We start from the raw sequence: 20,535 nt of genomic DNA on the forward strand, positions 1-20,535 counted from the left end.
GAAAAATTCCTAGATCCATTGCTGCTCCTGGAAGCAGGTTACTTTAATCCTTTAACCACTTTCATTGGTTGCTAGTCTGTTCCCAGAGCTAATGTGAAGAACTCTGAAATTGTCTAGGATCACAATATCTTAAAGACCACAGCCTCCCAAGAGTACCAAATACATCAACCATTGGACATCCTCCTCTGGGTGCCTCTAGCCATGAAAGAGAAGGTTTCTTAAAAGCAGTACCATGATTTCGGAATGCTTGTCCAATTGTGGGTGTATTTATATTGCTTTACAACTTATCCTGTGGATCATTCAGGAGGAATGATCATGGTATACCTATTTATAATCATCCCCCTCATCAACGACAACCTGAGCATACTAACGGTACAGACTCTTGCAAAATGAGATTCCTGTTTGTATCCATGACAACTAAGCCTTTGGTCAGCAAGATTGTGAGCTGAAGCAAAGAAGGGGTGAAATCACTCCTCCTCCTCCAAGTTTAGTCCTATTGAGCAGCCCAGGTTTTCATCCCTTTCTTCCTCCTCACTCCAGTCTACTGACTCATAGGACCATTCCTCTGCATAGATCCCATGTCCCCAGAAATTACCTTTCTGGAGTTTGGACGGAGATAGACAGTGGTTCCCAACCTTTGTTCATTGTATACCCCCTGTGAACCCATTTCCCTAAAACTGGACCCCCATATCAGCAAACCCATTGTGTAATTTTTTTTGTATCCCCAAACACTCTTGGTGCGTACCACTAGGGGTACATGTACCCCAGGATGGAAACCATTGATATAAAGAGTGGGGAGAAAGAAAAATCTGAATGTCTTTTGTGAAAGGGTGATTGGATACAGGCCAGTGTTTCCAGCACTCAAAAAGTTCTTATTAGCTACCTTGCAAATGAACTGCTTTATATGTTCATGTTGCCGTCCAACTGGGCTCTTTTCTTCCTCCTTCTCCCCCATCCCATAAACTGTTAGAGCTAGCAAAATTTTGCCCTTCCAGATCCAGCTTTAGAAACAGAAGCTCTGAAAGCAAAAGTGAAAATAGATGGCAAATTGTAAATTGTCAAAAGATTTTTGCTTTTGAATATTGCAGAAATTGAAGCTGTTATTCAGACAAAATGGGAAACTGGTATTTTAAAGTCAAGAGCTGTCATCACATGAACATTCACAAGTATCTTAGTCCATAAGGCATTCTCACACAGATGTTGGTTCATATTAATACTCTTCCTCAGACATCTGTTCACATAAAGGATGGTTTTAGGGTTAATAGGAGAAATGCAGTGTGTGGAATTACATCCAGGGCAGTTTCCCCACCCCATCTGCAGTCCTAAACTGCTGAACATTAATAATGTATCTTCTTCCTCTTTACACAAATATTTTGAGAGTGCAAAGAATAAAGGACAGTACCTTCCTTCTGTCCCTGTGCCACTCTGTCTCCTGCATCACAGCCTGATACTGTTTGAGTAAAGATAAGTGAGTGACCTGCTGAAGTTCAACATTAGAGTAACTCAGCCTTTAGAACAGTTGTAATATACTTGACTATCAAAGAACATTCTTGAAATAAATGCTATATATTGATTTGACTGAACAACTTAACTGACAGAAAAACAAAAGAGTGTGGGAGAAAGAGAAAGAAATGTCATCCAGTCAGTAGGGTAGCCGGGGCGGGGGACTGAGGGAGCTTGAGCCCCAGGGGCCACTTGTTTGGGTCATGTGGGGGTTTGTTGTGCTTCGAAGGAAGCATCTTTAATCTGTCAGACTGAGCTTAATCTTGCAAACTTTTTTTGCCAGTTGCTTTAAAAGCCCGGCCAGGGGGGCTGCAGGAAAGCTCAGCCTGCCGGAGATTGATTTGCTGGGGCGGGATGAGGAGGTGGAAGCATCTCTCTGCAGGCTGAGTTTTGCAAATGCTGCTTGAAAATTCCAGTAAAGGGGCTTGTAGGAAAGCTCAGCCTGCTGGAGATCACTTTGCTGGGTGGGAGGAGGCATCTCCCTGCAGGCTGAGTTTACACTTGCTTGCAGATTCCTTTGCCCCTTGCTTTTAAAAACCTGGCAAAGGGGCCTACAGGAAAGCTCAGACCACTGGAGATCACTTTGCAGGGGTGGGAGGAGGCATCTCCATGCAGGTTGAGCAGTTCATCCATCCCTTCCCACACATAGAGGGGAAGAGTTGATCAGCACAGCAGCGGCAGCAGTAAGCACACACACCAATGCTCAAGGCAAGCCAGTGGTCTTCTTTCAGCTTTCCTTGTCTCATGGGTGGGGGTGGGGGTGGGAGAGAAGAAATGAAAAGGTGCCTCTTGATTTTCTGTTCAGTGAAGGAGCTCTTCTTTTTCAAGCAGGGGCAGTTCAAAGCGAGTGGGACAGTTTGAAGTGGAAGGGAACTTGAGGCCAGTCTCTTGCCCTGCTTCCAAGCATGGCTTGGTGGCCATGTCCCTCTCCTTGTGAGGCCTGACTGCCTCATAAGGCCATTATGAAGGGAGAAATGCAAGAAAGAAGCTTCAGCTTCTACAGAATGCGGCACAATCATTGCCTGTGTCCTTTGATCATAGTTCTTCCCTGGGACAGTTTGCTTTCCATTCAAGGCAGGCGCATATCTAGCAAGAGGTGTGCAATTTTTTTGGGGGGGGGATTTTGGGGGGGATTTTTGGGCTTCCCCTGGGAGAAATTTTCTATAGATATGCCTCTGCATCCAGTTGATCTCCCAATCTGCTCTCACAAAGAATCCAAAGAGATGTTCCTCAAGATATTCTTTTTAAGTCTCTTCCCTTAGTGCTATTAAATGAAACCTTGAGGTATATGACAATTAATGAAATGGTGAACTTAGAACATTGCAGAGCTCAGATTGCAGGAACATATTTTTTAGAGAAATGGTAGTCTAGTCTTCAAATGAAAAGGAAGAACAGGCTAAACACAGATGGCCTAGTCAACTGGACTAATCAACTGATCAAAGTATGCATTACCTTCATACCAGCTGAGGCCCCTTCCACACATGCAGAATAATGCACTTTCAATCCACTTTCACAATTGTTTGCAAGTGGATTTTGCTATTCCACACAGTAAAATCCAGCTGTAAAGTGCATTGAAAGTGCATTATTCTGCATGTGCAGAAGGGGCCTAATTTTGCCCACTGTATCCACACAGAGAACTGAGATTAGCAGACTGTATGGCATTATGCCCTGCTGAGGTCCCGGTCCTCCCCTGTCCTCCCCTGGCTTTACCTCAAACCTTCAGGAATTTTCTAACCTGAAATTGGGAATCCTATCTCTCAAATTTGAAATAATAAAAGTATACTGAACTTGGAGCTAGCATCTTTACACTTATAGCTCAGCTCAGCAAAATTCCAACACTGAAAGGCCATGCAGTAATTAGGATTATCTTTTGACTTTCTTTCTAAATTGCTTGTATTTATTTGCTGAATCTTACATTCTCTCTGTGTGTTCATCGATATTATACCTTTTATGGTTTAAAGGCTTTGAACTTCTATAGCCCTGAAAATTCAATAATGCTGCCATGTGCCTAGATACTCAAGTAACTTTATTGGTTTAAATAAAAATGGGTACTGGGTTATGGAAAAAAGCCACCTACAGTGACTGGGTTCATGCATCCGCATGAAGAGTACAGCCCTCTCCCCCACCATACCTCGAACAATCCTTGCCTTGGACAGTGAATAACCTGTAGAGTCTGGTAACTATGAAATAACTCTGTGGTTAAAACCTCCGAGGAGGAGATTTCACAATCAGAACACAGAAGACCCTTTGTAAAATGAGATGTTCCAGTTCTCCCAGGTGAGCAACTTATTTTCCTTTTAAAACACGTTTGTATTCAAATACATTCCAGCTGCTTCCTTTAAAAAACGCTTGGCCAAATCTTTAAGGGACAATATCATTATCTTTTATGGACCCAAGAGCATCCAGAAATTGTTACAATAATAAGGCCTTATTGGTTTTGCTTCCAAAGCCAGATCATTATCAGTATTAGTGGTTGCACCTTTTTTGAAGTCTGCTGTAGAGCGAAATACAAACAGTGTAGCCAGAGCGGCAGTAGCAGCTGGAGTCATGACCTGTCCTAATAAAATGCAATAGTAAGACAGGGGGATGCTCAGGACCAGCTGCTGTGGAGCTACTTTACACTATTAAAAGAGGTCTGCAGAATTACTTAAAAACACAAAACTTGTTTAAACAGACTCCCTAGAAAAGGCTTTCATGTATCTCAGAACTGTTAGCAATAACGGATATAGACTCCTACTTTCTCCTTCCTGTTGTATCATCTGTGTTCCTAAATGAACAGTTTCTAATTTGTAGTATAATGCCAACCAGATACTTGGAAACAATGTATTTTAAAGAGTCAGATATGCATGGAGTCAACAGAAGAGTAGCTTGACACATGGGAAACCATTTTCACAAAAGCAGCTTATGATGGAACATAAGGTGGGTTGGGAGATAAGGTAATAAATGCAGGCATTCAAAAAGTATGGAGCTCTCTGGTTTCAGTTTCTTGTGCTATTGTATGACACAGAAACTTCAGTTTAAGTGTTTTGATGCCAGCCTTGTTCAGCAGAAACAGCTATTTATATATAAGCGGTCTCTCACAAAGATTCAGGGGCCCAATTCATTAAGGAGACGGTGTGTCAACCTGCTTGTTTATACCGCTACAAGGAAGTTGTGCAAGCTCCTTGCATTCCACTAACAAATAATCAAATGCTGGAAATTCCATTTAACTCCACAATGCTTCATCAATCAGTCAGAGGATATAAAAATCTAAACTGGGATTTCCCAAAAGGCAACAAGCAAACAGGAAAGTATGACATAGACAGATATATTCTATCAGTGACAACTTTTTAAAACTCACTTTAAAATTCAGTTTGGTAGTATAACAACATATGCTTCTAGCAGCAACACTTTATTCCTCAGATCAGTAGTGGAAAAATTAGACAAGATAATATGCTGAACTCAATAACAAGGAACTGTAATCAAAGTAGATTTTGGATGAGTTGCACACCTGTAATGCACAAGAAGAACAAGACTGGAACCACTGCTGGTGGAAAGGGGAGGAGGGGGGTCACCTTTCCCCTCCCTAAAAGGCTCTGTTGAGGATTATAGAAGTCATGTGAGAAAGTGGGAAATAGGGCAAGACTGAGCAAAACAGTTGACTGGATCCAAACTATCAAAATTTACTCCCATTGGCTTGAGCTGGCCTATCTACATGAACATTATGTTTAAGGCAAGCAAAGCAAACCTGTTAAATTACATTTCAGATTGTAACTGCACAAACATCAAGTCAACATAGCTGTATGCATGTGTGGCTAGGAGGTGGGGAAGGTCATTGTATATCCCCATTCCATCTAGGCCTCTCGTGGGCATGGCAGGGGGTGGGGGTTTGGTCGCCATCTGATATAATGTTTCTAATTTGTAGGTTTTATACTGATTTCTGTTTCATCTTGCTGGGTTTTATTATTGTTTGATTTCTGTTGTCTACTGCCCTGAGCCCTTCGGGGGAGGGCGGTTTATATATATAAAACAAGTCATTTCCAGTCCTTCCCCTAACCTGTACCACCTCACAGAAATTATCTCTTTTAAGCATAATAGATTGCCATATAACCTTTAAATCCTAGTTGCAATGTTCAGCTGACCCAACAAGATTACTTGGTAGTGCACACAGGGATGTCATCAAGCACTACCACAAGTATGAAGGGACTGATCAAACTTTTACCTCTCCATAGATTCCTAGGCACATAGTCGCTGCATTCTGCACCACTACAGAGGGCTCTTTCAAGAGTTGTAGGAGATCATGTAGGGGCCTAGCAAGTATCTGCGGTGCTAATGGACCTATCGGGTGATTCCAGCTGACACAACAACATTTGCCCACAGTGTTCCAAAACCCTTGAATGGATTATGTCCCTGGTTCAAGGTATGATGTTTCACAAGTGGTCAAGGACTTTGTAGTCCTACATGCTGATTTGGCAGTTATGTTAGTCCATGAGATGGTGCCATAATGTCCACTTGACTGTTTTATTTTTAATAAACTGTGCAAGTACATATGCAGCAAATTATTACCAGCGAAGTCAACATTCTGTCACAGAGGTTACCAAGTTATTTTTCCCTGGCTAGATTTTTGTTGAAATATGAGCAGGACACACACATCCAATCTGGATAGAAATTATCACATTTTTGAAGCAGCCTTCTTACTTGCCTGAAACCAGCTACCTTGCTGTGAATTTGTTTGGCAATCAGAAGTTTTGAACATGAAAATAAGTTTCGTACATGAAAAGTAATATGGATTTCACAATTGAATGCAATGTGAATTTGGGAATTAAAAAGCCATTAGTCAGTAAAACCAAACAAATATAGATGGCAACATTCAGCAAGGACTTTTTACCTTTTCACCTGTTTCTCCTTTATCCCCCTGAAAACCACGTTCACCCTGCATTTGGGAAAACAAATAATGTCAATTGCATATCATTTTTAAAGAGCTATTGCAACATAGTACAGCAATGCAGCTTAACATTTTTGTATTTTTGATTTATACTATTACATCAGAGACAAAATAAGCCATATCAAAAATATATGGTTTGTATATTCTATATTCTCCATCATTTTCAGACCAAAAGCTGCGTGACGGTCTGACTGAGGTTGGTCAGTTTCACAGAAGGGATTTAATTCTTCCCTCCCCTCTTTCCCCTACTCAACCAAATTCAAATATAAGTCTTATGTGGCTTCCTATCTGTAGATTTAAGAATCTGTACATCGGGGCACACTTGGGAATTACATATATTGATTTATTTTTATGCTCACAATAACACAACAGTTTGTGTGGAAAGGGCTGAAAACACACAGGAAGAGAGAGAGAGAGAGAGGGAAAGGGCTGAAAACACACAGGAAGAGAGAGAGAGAGAGAGAGAGAGAGAGAGAGAGCGAGAGCGAGAGAGAGAGGAAACTTCAGGAAGAACCTAAATGAGTACTACCTTTTCTCCACTATCACCAGAGATACCAGGAACACCAATCAGACCATTTTCTCCCTGAAACAAAATATATCAAAATGTAGGGATCTGAAACTCATTAACCAAAATTCAGAATTATTTTATATTCGAAATAAAATAATAACAGTGATCATGAAAACAACCTCTCCTGCATCATTTCATTCTCCATTGAGTAGGAGAATGAGATTTTTTCAAAACAAATTATATTTAATTGTCAGAATGTCTTGAAAAATCGTTGAAATAAGAGTCTGCTTGACTAACTTGTAATGTACAATGTTCTTTCTGAAGAATATGTAATTTGAGCTGTTTGTTTTGGTCTTCACACTGTTTGATAACTTTTTAGCCACCCTACACAAACCACAGAAAGAAAAAGTGGAAGCTTTCATAGAGCACTGAAGTCATGATTACAAGGTGGTATTGGCAGAGCACGAAGACAACAAAGACCATTGTGTAGATTCTGTGGATCTTCAAGATCTCACCACTGGCTTCTTATAAATGGAAATCAAACCACACCGCAACAGGAATGTGAAGCAGATTTTGTCCCCGTGGCAGCCAGGTTTCCAAATATCATTTTTCTGTTTTGCCACAGAATTGAATGGCACTCATGTGAGAAAAACAATCAATGACAGTACTGTAGGAAGGGCTAAAACTGGTGAGCATAGTATTTGTGGCAGGAAACAGATTTTGATTTTCATCACAGCTGTGATTCAGTATGCACCCTTCTTGACTTTGCTTAAATTGAATGGGGGAGGTACCATCAGGACTGAACCATTCACTGTCTGTTTAGCCCATCTACTCATGAACATAGGCTGACCAATGTTCAATTTATTGGCCACAATTCCATGTCACAAAAATAGAATCCTAGAAGTAGCTTTTAAATATACATCTGACATTTCTTATGTCATATGTAAGCTGACTTCCAAAATAAACAAGTGCATGTCACCTGAAATAATTGTAGAACTAAGGTTTTTCTTCTACACTTTCTACTGCACTTCTAATTTTGCCCTGTGTTTTCCAACTAGCAACACAGGATTCTGCCATCTGGACAGATCCTAAATCAAACGTTGGAAGGCATGTAATGCAAACCAGATTGAGTTTGAAGATGCTTTGATTAATTCCCTATATCCATAGTAGACCTGATGTTTCCTCAATGCAAAGGATTTTTTTACAGAAATGAGCTTCTTTTATTCATTTCTAGACAGCTCCACTCACTATTTTTGTAGTTAAAAGAATGGCTGTACCCCCTAATATGTTTTGTCTGGAAATGCAACAAATGTGCTAATAGATATCACATGCAGGCACTCTTCAGGAAGCTAGAACTGTCTGTTGAGTTCACACTTGGGAAATTTGAATTTGATCCATAATAATGGCCATGGCACAGGGGAGAGCTTATGTCTCACTGGAAGACATGCAGAAGGTCCCAGATTCAATTCCAGCCAGCTTTAGTTAAATGGACCAAGTGGTAGATACATGAAAGGCCTCTATCCAAGACCATTGCAAGATGTTGCCAATCCCAGTGGACAACACTGACTTTGAGAGATCAATGTTATGACTCAGTACAAAGTAGTTTAATGAGTTCATGAGTTCAGTGTATGAAGAAGCCCATTTGGTTATTCGTTTTAATAGAACTTTTTCTTTACCAAACGTGTCACCAACATCCTAAAAAAACTTATATCAGAACTCAACTTACACACCAATTAAGACCAAAAGCAATACTGTGCAAGTACCAATTAAAACCTTTCCTCTTTATTTTCATACATATTTTGCTTTTATGATTCCTTCAACGTTTTTGAAACATCCACCCAAGTGATCTACCAAAGGCAAATAAGAAACATGAAAACACTTCTCACCAAGTCTGCTTGGATATTGTTACTTCTTTTCATTTGCAAAATATTATAAGAGATGAATAACCTCTCATGCTTCATTAATTTAGAAAATAAAGTCCAGTCAGTTGTATATTTCTATCATATGTAACAACACAATAAAATTGTTTTCCACAGATATTACAATCTTGGGGAAAACCAATTTTTTAGCCATGTGTTGCTCTTTTAAAATGTGTCTATCAAAAGATATATTGCCTAATAAATATTGGCAAAGATCTAAAGAGGCCAGTGTGTGCACCAGAGCATTTCCCCAGGTGTACACCAAGACTGTCTGAATATCAAACTCCAAATGTAGTTTCTCATACTTCAGCTACAATGTACTCCTGGGCTGAAGGAGACACTATCAAAAACATGATCAGAAATACTTCCGCTTGAATAGAAGTTCTTCAGATCTTGCACCTATAATTTTATTTAATGCATTTTTCAATATTAAGAACATAAGAACATAAGAACAAGCCAGCTGGATCAGACCAGAGTCCATCTAGTCCAGCTCTCTGCTACTCGCAGTGGCCCACCAGGTGCCTTTGGGAGTTCACATGTAGGATGTGAAAGCAATGGCCTTCTGTGGCTGTTGCTCCCGAGCACCTGGACTGTTAAGGCATTTGCAATCTCAGATCAAAGAGGATCAAGATTGGTAGCCATAAATCGACTTCTCCTCCATAAATCTGTCCAAGCCCCTTTTAAAGCTATCCAGGTTAGTGGCCATCACCACCTCCTGTGGCAGCATATTCCAAACACCAATCACACGTTGCGTGAAGAAGTGTTTCCTTTTATTAGTTCTAATTCTTCCCCAGCATTTTCAATGAATGCCCCTGGTTCCTAGAATATTGTGAGAAAGAGAGAAAAATTTCTCTCTGTCAACATTTTCTACCCCATGCATAATTTTATAGACTTTTTCAATCATATCCCCTCAGGCGTCTCCTCTCCAAACTAAAAAAAAAAAAAAAGGGAGTCCCAGCAGCTGCAGCCTTTCCTCATAAGGAGGAAGGTGCTGCAGTCCCTCAATCATCCTACCATTAAGCCTTCTCTGCACTTTTTTTCTATCTCTTCAATATCCTTTTTTGGAGATGTGGGCGACTCAGGAGCCTTTGAACACACAATTACTCAAGTCTTGATTAAGCATCCACGGCTTTATATAAGGGGCATGACAATCTTTGCAGTTTTATTCTCAATTCCTTTCTAATTATCCCACAGCATAGAGTTTGCCTTTTTTCACAGCTGCCATACATTGAGTTGACATTCCCATGGAACTATCAACTAAGAGCGCCCAAATCCCTCTTCCTGGTCATGTGACTGATAGCACTGACCCTGTAGCATGTATGTGAAGTTTGGATTTTTTGCCCTATATTGCATCACTTTGCATTTTGCTACATTGAACTGCATTTGCCATTTCTGAGCCCACTCACCCTAATTTATCAAGGTCCGGCTTGGAGCTCCTCTGTAATCCTTTTGTGGTTCTCACCACCCCTACATGGTGGTATCATCTGCAAACTTGGCCGCCACGCGCTACCCACCCCTACTTCCAGGTCATTTTATGAATAGGTTAAAGAGCACTGGTCCCCATCACTGGATCAGCAGGGGACACCCTTACTCCCTACATCTCTCTCCATTGTGAGAATTTCCCATTTACCCCCACACTTTGCTTCCTGTTTCTCAACCAAGTTTTTTAATCCATAGGAGGACTTCCCCTCTTATTCCTTCATTGCTGGAGTTTTTCTCAATAGTCTCTGGTGAGGAACTTTGTCAAAAGCTTTTGAAATCCAAGTAGACAATGTCCACTGGTTCCCCTTATCCCACATGCCTGCTTTACATCCCTCAAAGAACTCTAGTAAGTTTGTAAAGACAGGATTTGCCTCTGCAAAAGCTTCATGCTGACTCTTTTCTCAGCAGGTCTTTGCTTTTCTACATGTTTTATAATTTTTATCTTTTAATGACCAGATTCTACTAATTTACCAGGAACAGATGTCAAACTGACTGGCCTGTAATTTCGGGTCCCCCCCTAGATCCTTTCTTAAAGATTGGTGTGACATTGGCCATCTTCTCCAGTCTTCAGGGATGGAGCCTGATTTCAAGGATAAGTTGCATATTAAAGTGAGAAGATCAACAATTTCATGCTTGAATGCTCTTAAGAACTCTTAGGTGAATGCAATCTGGGGCCAGGGGATTTGGTAACATTGAGTTTATCAATGGCTGCCAGAACTTCTTTTCCTTGTCTACCACTATCTTTGTTAGTTCCTCGGATTAGCCTCCTAAGAAGCTTGGTTCAGGTGCAGGAATTTTCCTCACACCTCCTCTTGGGTGAAGACAGATGCAAAAGAATTCGATTCAGCACTTCTGCAATCTCCCTGTCATCTTTTAGCACACCCTTTGTTCCTTTGTCATCTAACTGGACCTACCGCTTCCCTTTGCTGGCTTCCTGCTTGCGGTGTACTTGAAGAACTGTTTGTTGCTGGTTTTGATGTTCCACAGCCATGTGTTCCTCATAATCCTTTTTTGCCTCACTTACAGCTAACTTGCTTCTCTTTAGCCACCATTTATTGTTCTCCTCTGGTATTCTTTATCAGTTAGTTGGACTTCCATTTTTTCTAAAAGACATCTTTTTTTTTTCCTAATAATTCTCCTCCAGCGTCCTTGTTAACCATGGTGGCTTTTCTTTTGGACTTCAAGGCTGCCTTTCCTAACCTCTTGGGAACACATTCCAGCTGAGCTTTTGTGACTGTGTTTTTAAATAACCTCCAAGCATCTTGGACATTTTTGACTCTCTTTGATTTTCCCTTTCAGCTTCCCAAGCACTATCCCCCCTCATCTTTAGAAATTTCCCTTTCTGAAGGCAAATGCTTAACTACATTATTAGTTGTCACTTGTTACCGCATGCAGAGATACTGAATCTGACAGCATTGTGGTGGCTGTTCCCTATCGACTCAACAACACTGACTTCCCTTTCCAGGTCCTGGGTCCCACATAGAATTAGTAGATCTAGGATCACATCTCCCCTGGTTGGTCTCTACAACCGCTCTGCTCTTAAGCCACAGTCATTTGTAGCATATCAGGGAATGTTCTCTCCTTACTATGACCTGAACATGTTTTTTCCAGTTTATATGGGGATAGTTAAAATGCGCCCATTACTACTCGACATATTTTTGCTTTTTGTTGGCCTCTCTAATTTCTTTTTCCATCTCAGAATCCTCTTGATGCTTTTGGTCGGGGGCGATAATATATTCCTAATGTTAAACTATGCTTCACCACCCCTGGTATTGATATCCACAGTGCTTCTGTAGGGGAATCCAGCTCCCCTGCATTGTCTATTTTATGTGACACTATGCTCTCTTTGATGTAGAGGGCCACTCCCACCCCAATCGCCCTGTCCTATCTCTTCCTGTAGAGCCTGTGAACCTGGGATAACAGCATATCCCACTGGTTCTCCTCATTCCACCATGTCTCATGGATGCCCACTATATCAATGTCCTCCTCCTTCAAAACTCTGTACTCCAGCTCCCCCATTTTAGGCTCAGATGCTTCTGCCTATTAGCATAGAGAACCTTGTATACTCTGTCTCTGTCCCTCAACCTGGGATTTATGTGTTTTTGCCCTCTAGCCTTTTGTAGACACTCATCACTTATCACATTGCTTGTGCTCTTTCACTCTTGTATGTGGTTGGATTTAAAAAAAACCTCCTTCTCTGTCTGCATCCCCTACATGGACTCTGTATTCCGAACCCGAAGTCACCTCAGCTCCTATGCGGCTTTCCCCAGGGATCAGTTTAAAAGCTGTTCTGCCACCTTTTTTAATGTTGGAGCCAGCAGCCTGGTTCCTCTTTGGTTAAGGATGAAGCCCTGGTCCCTTTTGGTGTACAGGCCTGCCTTTATCCCAAAAGGTTCCCCAGTTCCTGACAAATCTGAAACCCTCTGCCTTTGCACCACCTTCTCATCCACGCTGTTGAGACCCTGTATCTCCGCTTGCCCTGGCTTCAAGCCCTCGCCTTGGCGTGGAACAGGTAGCATTTCAGGGAGAAATGCCACCTTGGGGTCCTGGATTTTAACCTTTTTTCTAGCAGCCTAAATTTAGCTTCCAGAACCTCCCCGGCTACATTTCCCAATGTCATTGGTACCAATGTGGACCACAACTGCTTTGACTCCACCCCAGCACTGCTCTAACAGCCTATCTAGGCGTGGCGTGACATCCGCCTTATGGCACCAGGCAGGCAAGTCGCCATCGCAGGCGATCATCAGCCTGTCCCTGGAAACCCAGCTCTCTATATTCCTGATGATCCCGAATCACCCATTACTGGGAGCCCCCCACACTCCCCCGTAGGGGTATCCTCAGTCGCGAGGAGGATATCTTGACCACCAACTAAGGGAAGGGTCCCATCTAAGGGAACATCTTCTCCCCCACATGAGACTGGCACCCTCTGTCACCCAGACTCTCATTCTCCATGACATCTGAAGAGATGTCATCTTGGGAAGTGGGACCCGGCTGCTGGGTCCCTGAAAGCCTTTGTTTGTTGCCCTCTCTGCCTCTCTCAACTTCTCCAGGTCTGCCACCTTGGCTTCAAGAGAACGGACACGTTCCTTGTATGCCAGGAGCTCATTGTACAGCGAGGCACACCCACCGACTTCTGGCCTAGTGGCAGATAGTCATACATGTGAGGCACTCAGTGCAAAAAAACACTGGGAAATCCCATCCCCTGCTGGCTTCCTGCCTTCATATCTGCTTTTGTTTATATATTTAGATATTAAACTTTTAGTCAGTGCCCTTTGAGCTATCTGTACCTACTATCCCTCAAAAAATGTCCTTATTAATTAATTTATTTATTTATTTTTTAAAGAAGAAAAAAAAAAAAAAGAAGAGAAATTATGGTGCTGCCCGCTGAAGTAGCCAGCTAATTCAAGAGACTGAACTAAAGACTGAATGACTCACCTCAGGAGCCCCACCTTTAGCAGCCCAGGACAAAGAGTAACCTCTGTTAACCCCTGTTAAGCCCCACCTCCAGCAGTCTCAGCTCTTAGCAACCTTACAAGGAGAAAAAGAGAAAACCCCTGCAAACCCCTGTTAAAAATACACTGTTTTAAAAGATGTGGCTTTGAGAAAAGCCCTCCAAAATGAACACCAGCAGGTCACTCTGCTCTTCCTGGCCAGTTGCCTTGTCCACTCCATTACCATATTATCACTGTGAAATAACTCTGGACCCTAATAAAATCCTAGACTCCAGTAGAGAAAAGTTTTGTTTTGTTTTACTCAACTGAAAACAGTGAATTGATATGTGGAATGAAATTACTGTCATGCCACGATGTTATGCAAAAGTAAAATGTCTAAATGTAAGCAAACAGAAGCACACAGATAACCTGGTTATCTAAGTAGATTATCTTTCAAATTATGCATATTATCGTAACACTTTTCAAGTGAATGCCTCGTCATATATATACTAATCAACATTTCTCTTAAACAGGACTTCATGTACTCCACTACATAAAATCCATAGCAGTCATAAAACCAGCAAAACCTCACTGGTTGATGCTACATTGTTTGCCATTCAAGTTACCAAGTATAGAATAAATAATTTTCATGTAATATTTAAATAACATACATAGAAATCATTCTCAACTTTCTACTGTCCCAATCAGGCAAGGGGTGCGGGGTGCCTCTTTTGCAGACCCAGCCTCCCTGTCCTCAGGGGTGTACTCAGCAACCGTCTGATGGTCCCTCCTTTCACAAGTGTTAAGCAAGGAGCTCATCAGAACTGTCCCCTGGCCCCTTCTCTGGCTCCCCTCCTGCCTATTAGTTACCTGTAAGCCCCCTCTCTAGGCTCCTCTTCTTCCCTCATTCTTATATATCGATATCTGTATTAAATTGGAGCTATGCTAATCATCTTTGTATCATTCCAATTTTAGTGCGTGTGCTGCCATTCCACGGATCTCTCTTCTCATTCTCCTTACTATTCTTCCTGTTTGGCTCTTCTGCCTTTTGCATCTCTCTCTCTCTCTTGCTTTTTGAACCCTTCTCTCCTTGTCTCTCTCCCTTTAGTATCCCCTTCATCCTCAGTCCTCCAATCTTGGATAGCTGGCTGATTCTGCTCAGCTGAGCAGCTGTGTTTCCTGTCCCCCTGTACTGCCCACAAGCCTTCATTCTGGCTCATCCAGGCTTCTCACTGGCTAGAAAGACAGTCCAAACTCTGCCTCTCACATTAAGCCCTTCTGACTGCATGGGAGGGGAATTAGCGCTGGCTGTGAGTTGCAGGCTGACGCCTTCTCCAGCCATCTTTCTGCTTGCTAGCTCTCCACTTGAGCCAGTTGGAGCTGAAGGTCCTGGCACCAGCTGGGGCGGATCATACTTCCTCTTCCTCAGGGCCACAACACTCAGCAGCTTTGCCAGTGGCTGTCTCATCTCCCACTGTCCCTGGCACACCTTCAAGGAGGCAAGCTGAGTACCTGGTAAATCCAGGCATGCAGGAACTTCCAGGGAAGAAGAAGGAATAGCTGATCAGGGAAGAAGGAATAGCCGGATTACCCCCCACCCCTTATGCTGGTTGTTTGCTTTTCAATAAATACTTTTCAATACTTTTTTCAAAGTATTTGTGTATGCAGGGCAGGAAGTCCACATTGGTGTGGCAGAGGCCAAGTTTGTGACAGATGGTGAAACTGAAAGGCAACAGGGATAAATACCACCTTAAGACCTGAGCATTGTGGTCTTTCATGTGAGACATCCACTGGAGGATGTGTGCTCTGTCACCAGGATGAAGGCATGGTCCTTCCAGGTAGTTATAGCACCCTGTTGGATCACTTGATGGCTAGTGTGACTTCCTCCACTGTGGCATGTTTTTGGTCTGCTGGTTAGGGCTGGTGGCTGATGTACAGGATGTGGTGTTCCTCAACATCCCATTCTTAGGACATAACTCCCCCAAGCCCATTCCAGAAGTGTCAACTGGGACTATGAGGAGTTGATCAACATCTGGGTTTCAAAAAATGGGCCCCTGGGTAGCAGCAGTCTTTAGGTTCTGAATGGTGTGATCACATTCTTTGGACCACCATATTTTGTTTCATTTCATTCTTTTGGAGAGAGTCTATTAACACCTGCCACAACTGGAGATATAAGGGATGAATTTGCCACCAGCCTCAGGAAGTTGCTGGGTGGTGGACACTGCTCTAGTGAGTCCATCTTGTTTGATAGAGGCTAGAGATGACCTTGTCCCATGATGTACTCCAGATATTTTAGCTCTCTTATGCCAACTCAGCTCATCCTCTGGTTGGTCCAACCCAGCCTCCACCAAGGCCTTCGAGACCTTCTCAAGATGTTGCAGATAAGACAGCCAGTATGGGTTGAAGGTTAGGATGTCATCAATGTAGGCTGTTGTGAACTCCTGTCACTGGGCTAACACTGTACCCACCAGCTTCTAGAATGTGACCCTAGCCCTGTGTAATCTGAAGGACATCATTTTGAATTGATAAAAGTCTTAGGGAGTGGCAAAAGTGATCTTTTCCTCGTCTGTGGCATTCATAAGGATCTGCCAGATCTAGTGCTGAAAGTGTGCCTTCCTTGTCGTAGATGCTACATTGTGCATCGGGTAGGTGTTTATGGCCTGGTAATCCACTCAGAATTGCATGATCCTGTTAGATTTCGATACTAGCACTGTAGGACTCCATCAGGCACTGTGGGAGGGTTTGTGACATCTATTTCTAGCATCTTTTGGACTTACTGATGCATGGGTCTCTCATCAGTGATGCAGCATTGGTCCACAGGTGGCTTTTGGTCACTTTCAGGGGTCATATGGATGGTATGTAAGATACATGTTGTTCTTCTTGGGTTCTGAGAGAACACTTCACGTAGGCAGGCTAACAGAAGTTGTACCTGTTGTTTCTGCCAATCAATCTGCTGTTCATCCAGGACAGGAAAGTGATTGATCCCATCCCACTAGCATTCAGGGGAGTTCCATCCCTAAGCTTGCCAGGCATCTCTGCTGTAGCTGGCAAGTACTTTGTCCTGAAAATGATACTCTTTCAGACCATTCGCATGAAGTATTTTTTTCCTGTCTTCCTGTTGGTCCACACTGCACTTCAAAAGTGAGGAGTCCCAATACCAGCATGAACCAGAAAGGCCCTTGCCAAGAGTTCCCCAGTCCTGAGGGGTCGGGGAAACCTTTATTTGAAAGCATTATGTCACCTACTGCCAATATTAATGGCTAGCCTTGTTGGTCATGTTGGACTTTCTGGGCAGCTTCTGCCTGAGAGGGGCCCAATTGTTTCTGGAGGTTGTGGGTATAGATGGGAGTGGTTTGTTCCTCAGCCATCTCCCTGAGAGCCCAGGTTTCTTTCATTATGACTAGGATGTCCTGGGGCGTCCTCTCATATTGCAGCTCAAATGGTGAAAACCAGCTGAAGCTTGTGGAGTCTTGTGTGCTGCAAACAAGAGAGGCCCATGAAAAGTCTATTACTGCTTGTCATGGGCTAATTTCCATAACATCTCCTTCAGTGTTTGATTAAATCACTCTATAAGACCATGATTATCTGCCTAATTCCTAAGGTTTGACATGGCTATTTAGTGGCCCGGGCTGTGTATGGTGTTTTCTGTCAGTGAGGGCACTGCAGCAGATATGGACCATCAATAGTTTGTTTTAGCCAGCAAAGGTAGTCAGAGGCGTAGCTAGGGGAAATGGAGCCCGGTGCAAAATCTGCGTTCTGCTGCCCTCCTATGTTCATTTGTGTTTTTTTTATTTTAGTGGGTTTTTTCAGTTTTAGGCCTACAGGGGGCGCAGTTTTTAGGCTAGCAGCATCAAAATTTCAGGATATCTTTAGGAGACTATCCTGATGATACCAGCCAGGTTTGCTGAAGTTTGGTTCAGGGGGTCCAAAGTTATGGACTCTCAAAGGTGTAGCCCCGATCTCCTATTAGTTCCCATTGGAAACAATGGGGAATGGGGCACCCCCTTTGGGAGTCCATAACCTTGGATTCCCTGAACCAAACTTCACCTAACTTGGGTGGTATCATCAGGAGAGTCCCCTGAAAGTTCCCTGAAATGTTGGTGCTGTTAGTTTAAAAACTGCACCCCCTGCAGGCCAAAAACTGAAAACATTAAAAAATACAAAAAACCAAACCTGAAATTTTTGCAGCCCCCCAAGGCGCACACCCAGTGCAACACGCACCCCACGGCCCCCTTGTAGCTACGCATCTGAAGGTAGTGCAGGGAAGATTGCTTCCTTGGGCAATTTTAATAGACAACAGAAAAAATGTTAAAACATTTCTTCTCGTACACTCAGCACTTTTACAAAGGCCGCATGATACTGAAAGTATTGGTGTGTTTTGTAGAGTGGGCAAAATGTATTAGCTGATTATAAGCATGCAGTTGAGACTCTTACAGAGTAAAACCAAAAAAATCCACTTATACACATTTTTAAAATTCTGTAATAATGAAATGTTGAGGCTTGTTCCAGCAGCAAATAAGTGTTTTGTGGTACAACTGCAATTCCTGTAACAGTGCAATGCCATAAAATATATGACATAGACACTGATTTCAGTTTTGAGGAAAGGTCCGCACATCCCTAGATGCCAAGACAGTCAAACAGACTTCAATAAAAAAAAATTTTTAGAACTCACACTCTTGCAAGGGGCAAAAGTTGATGAATTTGTGGAAGTTAAGATTCTATGAACTGAAAAATAATATCACATGGAATTCAGCTGTCCACAGATCTGCACACTACAGTAATTGTTACCTAATATGGGGAAAAAAATAAAGCAGCCTAGCAGATAACTCTTCAGCATGTAAATGGGAATCAAATATTATCTAAAATGGGTTGTAGAGTTTAAAATATGCTTTGTGAACTAATAATGAAAATAAGATTATATACACTACCCTATGCAAGCTATTCCTTTCATATTCATGTACCTATCATGCCATTTTATGAATAATATGCCCATAGTGGAGATAAATGGTGCCCCCTGCATGTCCTTTGTGTCCCCCCCAGTATGTGTGTGTGTGTGTGGGGGGGGCTAGCAGGCTCCCAGTGCTGGGCTGGGAGCCTGCCCCTGGCCCATCAAGGGGTGCCTGGTGGGCCTGTAGCAGGCTCCCAGCCCAGCACCAGTTGCTGCCGCCCCACCACCTTCATCGGAGGCCAAGCCTGTCTCTCTCGAGGCCAGGAGCCTGCCGCAAGCCCATCCAGGGGCAGGCTCCCAGCCCGGTGCCAGCTGCTGCTGCCCCCCCCCCCGCCTCCATCAGAGGCCATACCTGCCTCTCTTGAGGCATTGACATTATACAGCCAAATTAAGATAGCTGAAGCTTGAGAAAATCACTGGCCCAAGGTCAACCAGTAAACTTCACAGAAGAATGGGCATTAGACCCCAAGATTTTTGGGTGGTAGTGGTTATTCTTGTTTTTAATCTAATTATGAAATAGATGTCCACATTTTCAGAGGAGCTAAAGATTCTTTAGATTCAAGGTGATCTGAATGCTGAAGTCCTGAAATGCTAGGAGATGGTATCAGGTAAATGAAAAGATATGATGTGGATTTCTGTTTTATAAAACTGAAAGGTTATTTCTAATTATTTTCTGAAGGTGTCAAATTAAGGTCTAGTAGTAGTTTTAGAAATATGTAATAACTTCTCAGGTAAGCACCTCAGAGCAGGGGTTCTGACTTTTTTGCACTTTGAAAATGAAATGCACATTGAAGGTGCTAATACATAAGAATGATAAACTGTACAAACAATCATACAAGAACACCCCCCCCCCCCAATGGGATGTTATAGTAACTCAGCAGGTCAAAAATATAAAGATAATATTAGATGCCTCATGAGAAAGTATCTTACATGCAACAATAAAATTCTTACTACTGCACAGGTTTTTGGATAAACTGACCCCAACATCTTCATGATTTGTCAATCATTTTTACCTACCTTCATAATAAAAAAGGCAAGACGGCAAATAATGGGGGTGAATGCTGAAACGACCGTAATGCTGCGATCCAAAATATCTCCCAATCTCACCAAGGAGAATGATGAGCGTAAGGATTGATTAAAGAGCTCTATAGAAGAGCCCAGAACAGGAGTGCTAATAAAGTTAAGCTCACACAGGAAGACCCGGGGAAGGCCTTTCATTTCAACACCAGCCTTCAAAGTTCTGCAGTCCCCAACGGTCACAATTTAAAATATGCGATAACTAATATGCGATTAATTGAGCCTACAATTTTTAAGAAGTTAATCTGGCTACATATTTCGCAATGCACTCTTGGAGGAAGAAGTGTGACTAGTCTTTTATAAACCTTTATCTAACATTTGAAAAATCAGATTTCTCTGGTGAGGGACCATTGTCCTCATTTGAATGGCTGGTTGAATTTGTTACCAATCTCACAATGAAGGCAAGTTAGACATGAAGGCAAGTTAGACTATTTCTGATTTTTGAATATTGTTTCTAATTAATAAAGAGAACATTTGGATATCTGAATCTAAGAGTTACTCCAATTCAAGTGTGAATAATATTCCTCCCCATCATCTTACTCTTTGTTTTCTATGCATGAGAAGAAAGCCCCTAACCTACTTCTAATTTAACAGAGAAGTATTATCATCCATACAGCTCCTATAAGCTTCCAAAGTTAAACATAATGAAGTTGGATCCAAAGTACTACAAGTTAAGTGAAGCTCATAGTACAGGACTTTTCTGATTTCTCCCTCCAACTATAGCCCCAAAATTCTGCTGCTGG

The 20,535-nt window shown here is 42.3% G+C and overlaps 1 protein-coding gene across 1 annotated transcript in view; it reads right to left on the reverse strand.

Annotated features, from left to right (window-relative positions):
• Positions 1-20,535, reverse strand: part of COL19A1 (collagen type XIX alpha 1 chain) — a 248,436-nt gene that overhangs the window by 139,949 nt on the left and 87,952 nt on the right. Inside the window, exons 12-13 of the mRNA XM_048496321.1 lie at positions 6,957-7,010; positions 6,371-6,415 (exon numbers count right to left, since the gene is read on the reverse strand). Coding sequence (XP_048352278.1) covers positions 6,371-6,415; positions 6,957-7,010 — 99 coding nt within the window. The remainder of the gene's footprint in view (positions 1-6,370; positions 6,416-6,956; positions 7,011-20,535) is intronic.

The sequence above is a fragment of the Sphaerodactylus townsendi genome, linkage group LG01, assembly GCF_021028975.2.
Source record: "Sphaerodactylus townsendi isolate TG3544 linkage group LG01, MPM_Stown_v2.3, whole genome shotgun sequence".
NCBI classification, from domain to species: Eukaryota; Metazoa; Chordata; class Lepidosauria; order Squamata; family Sphaerodactylidae; genus Sphaerodactylus; species Sphaerodactylus townsendi.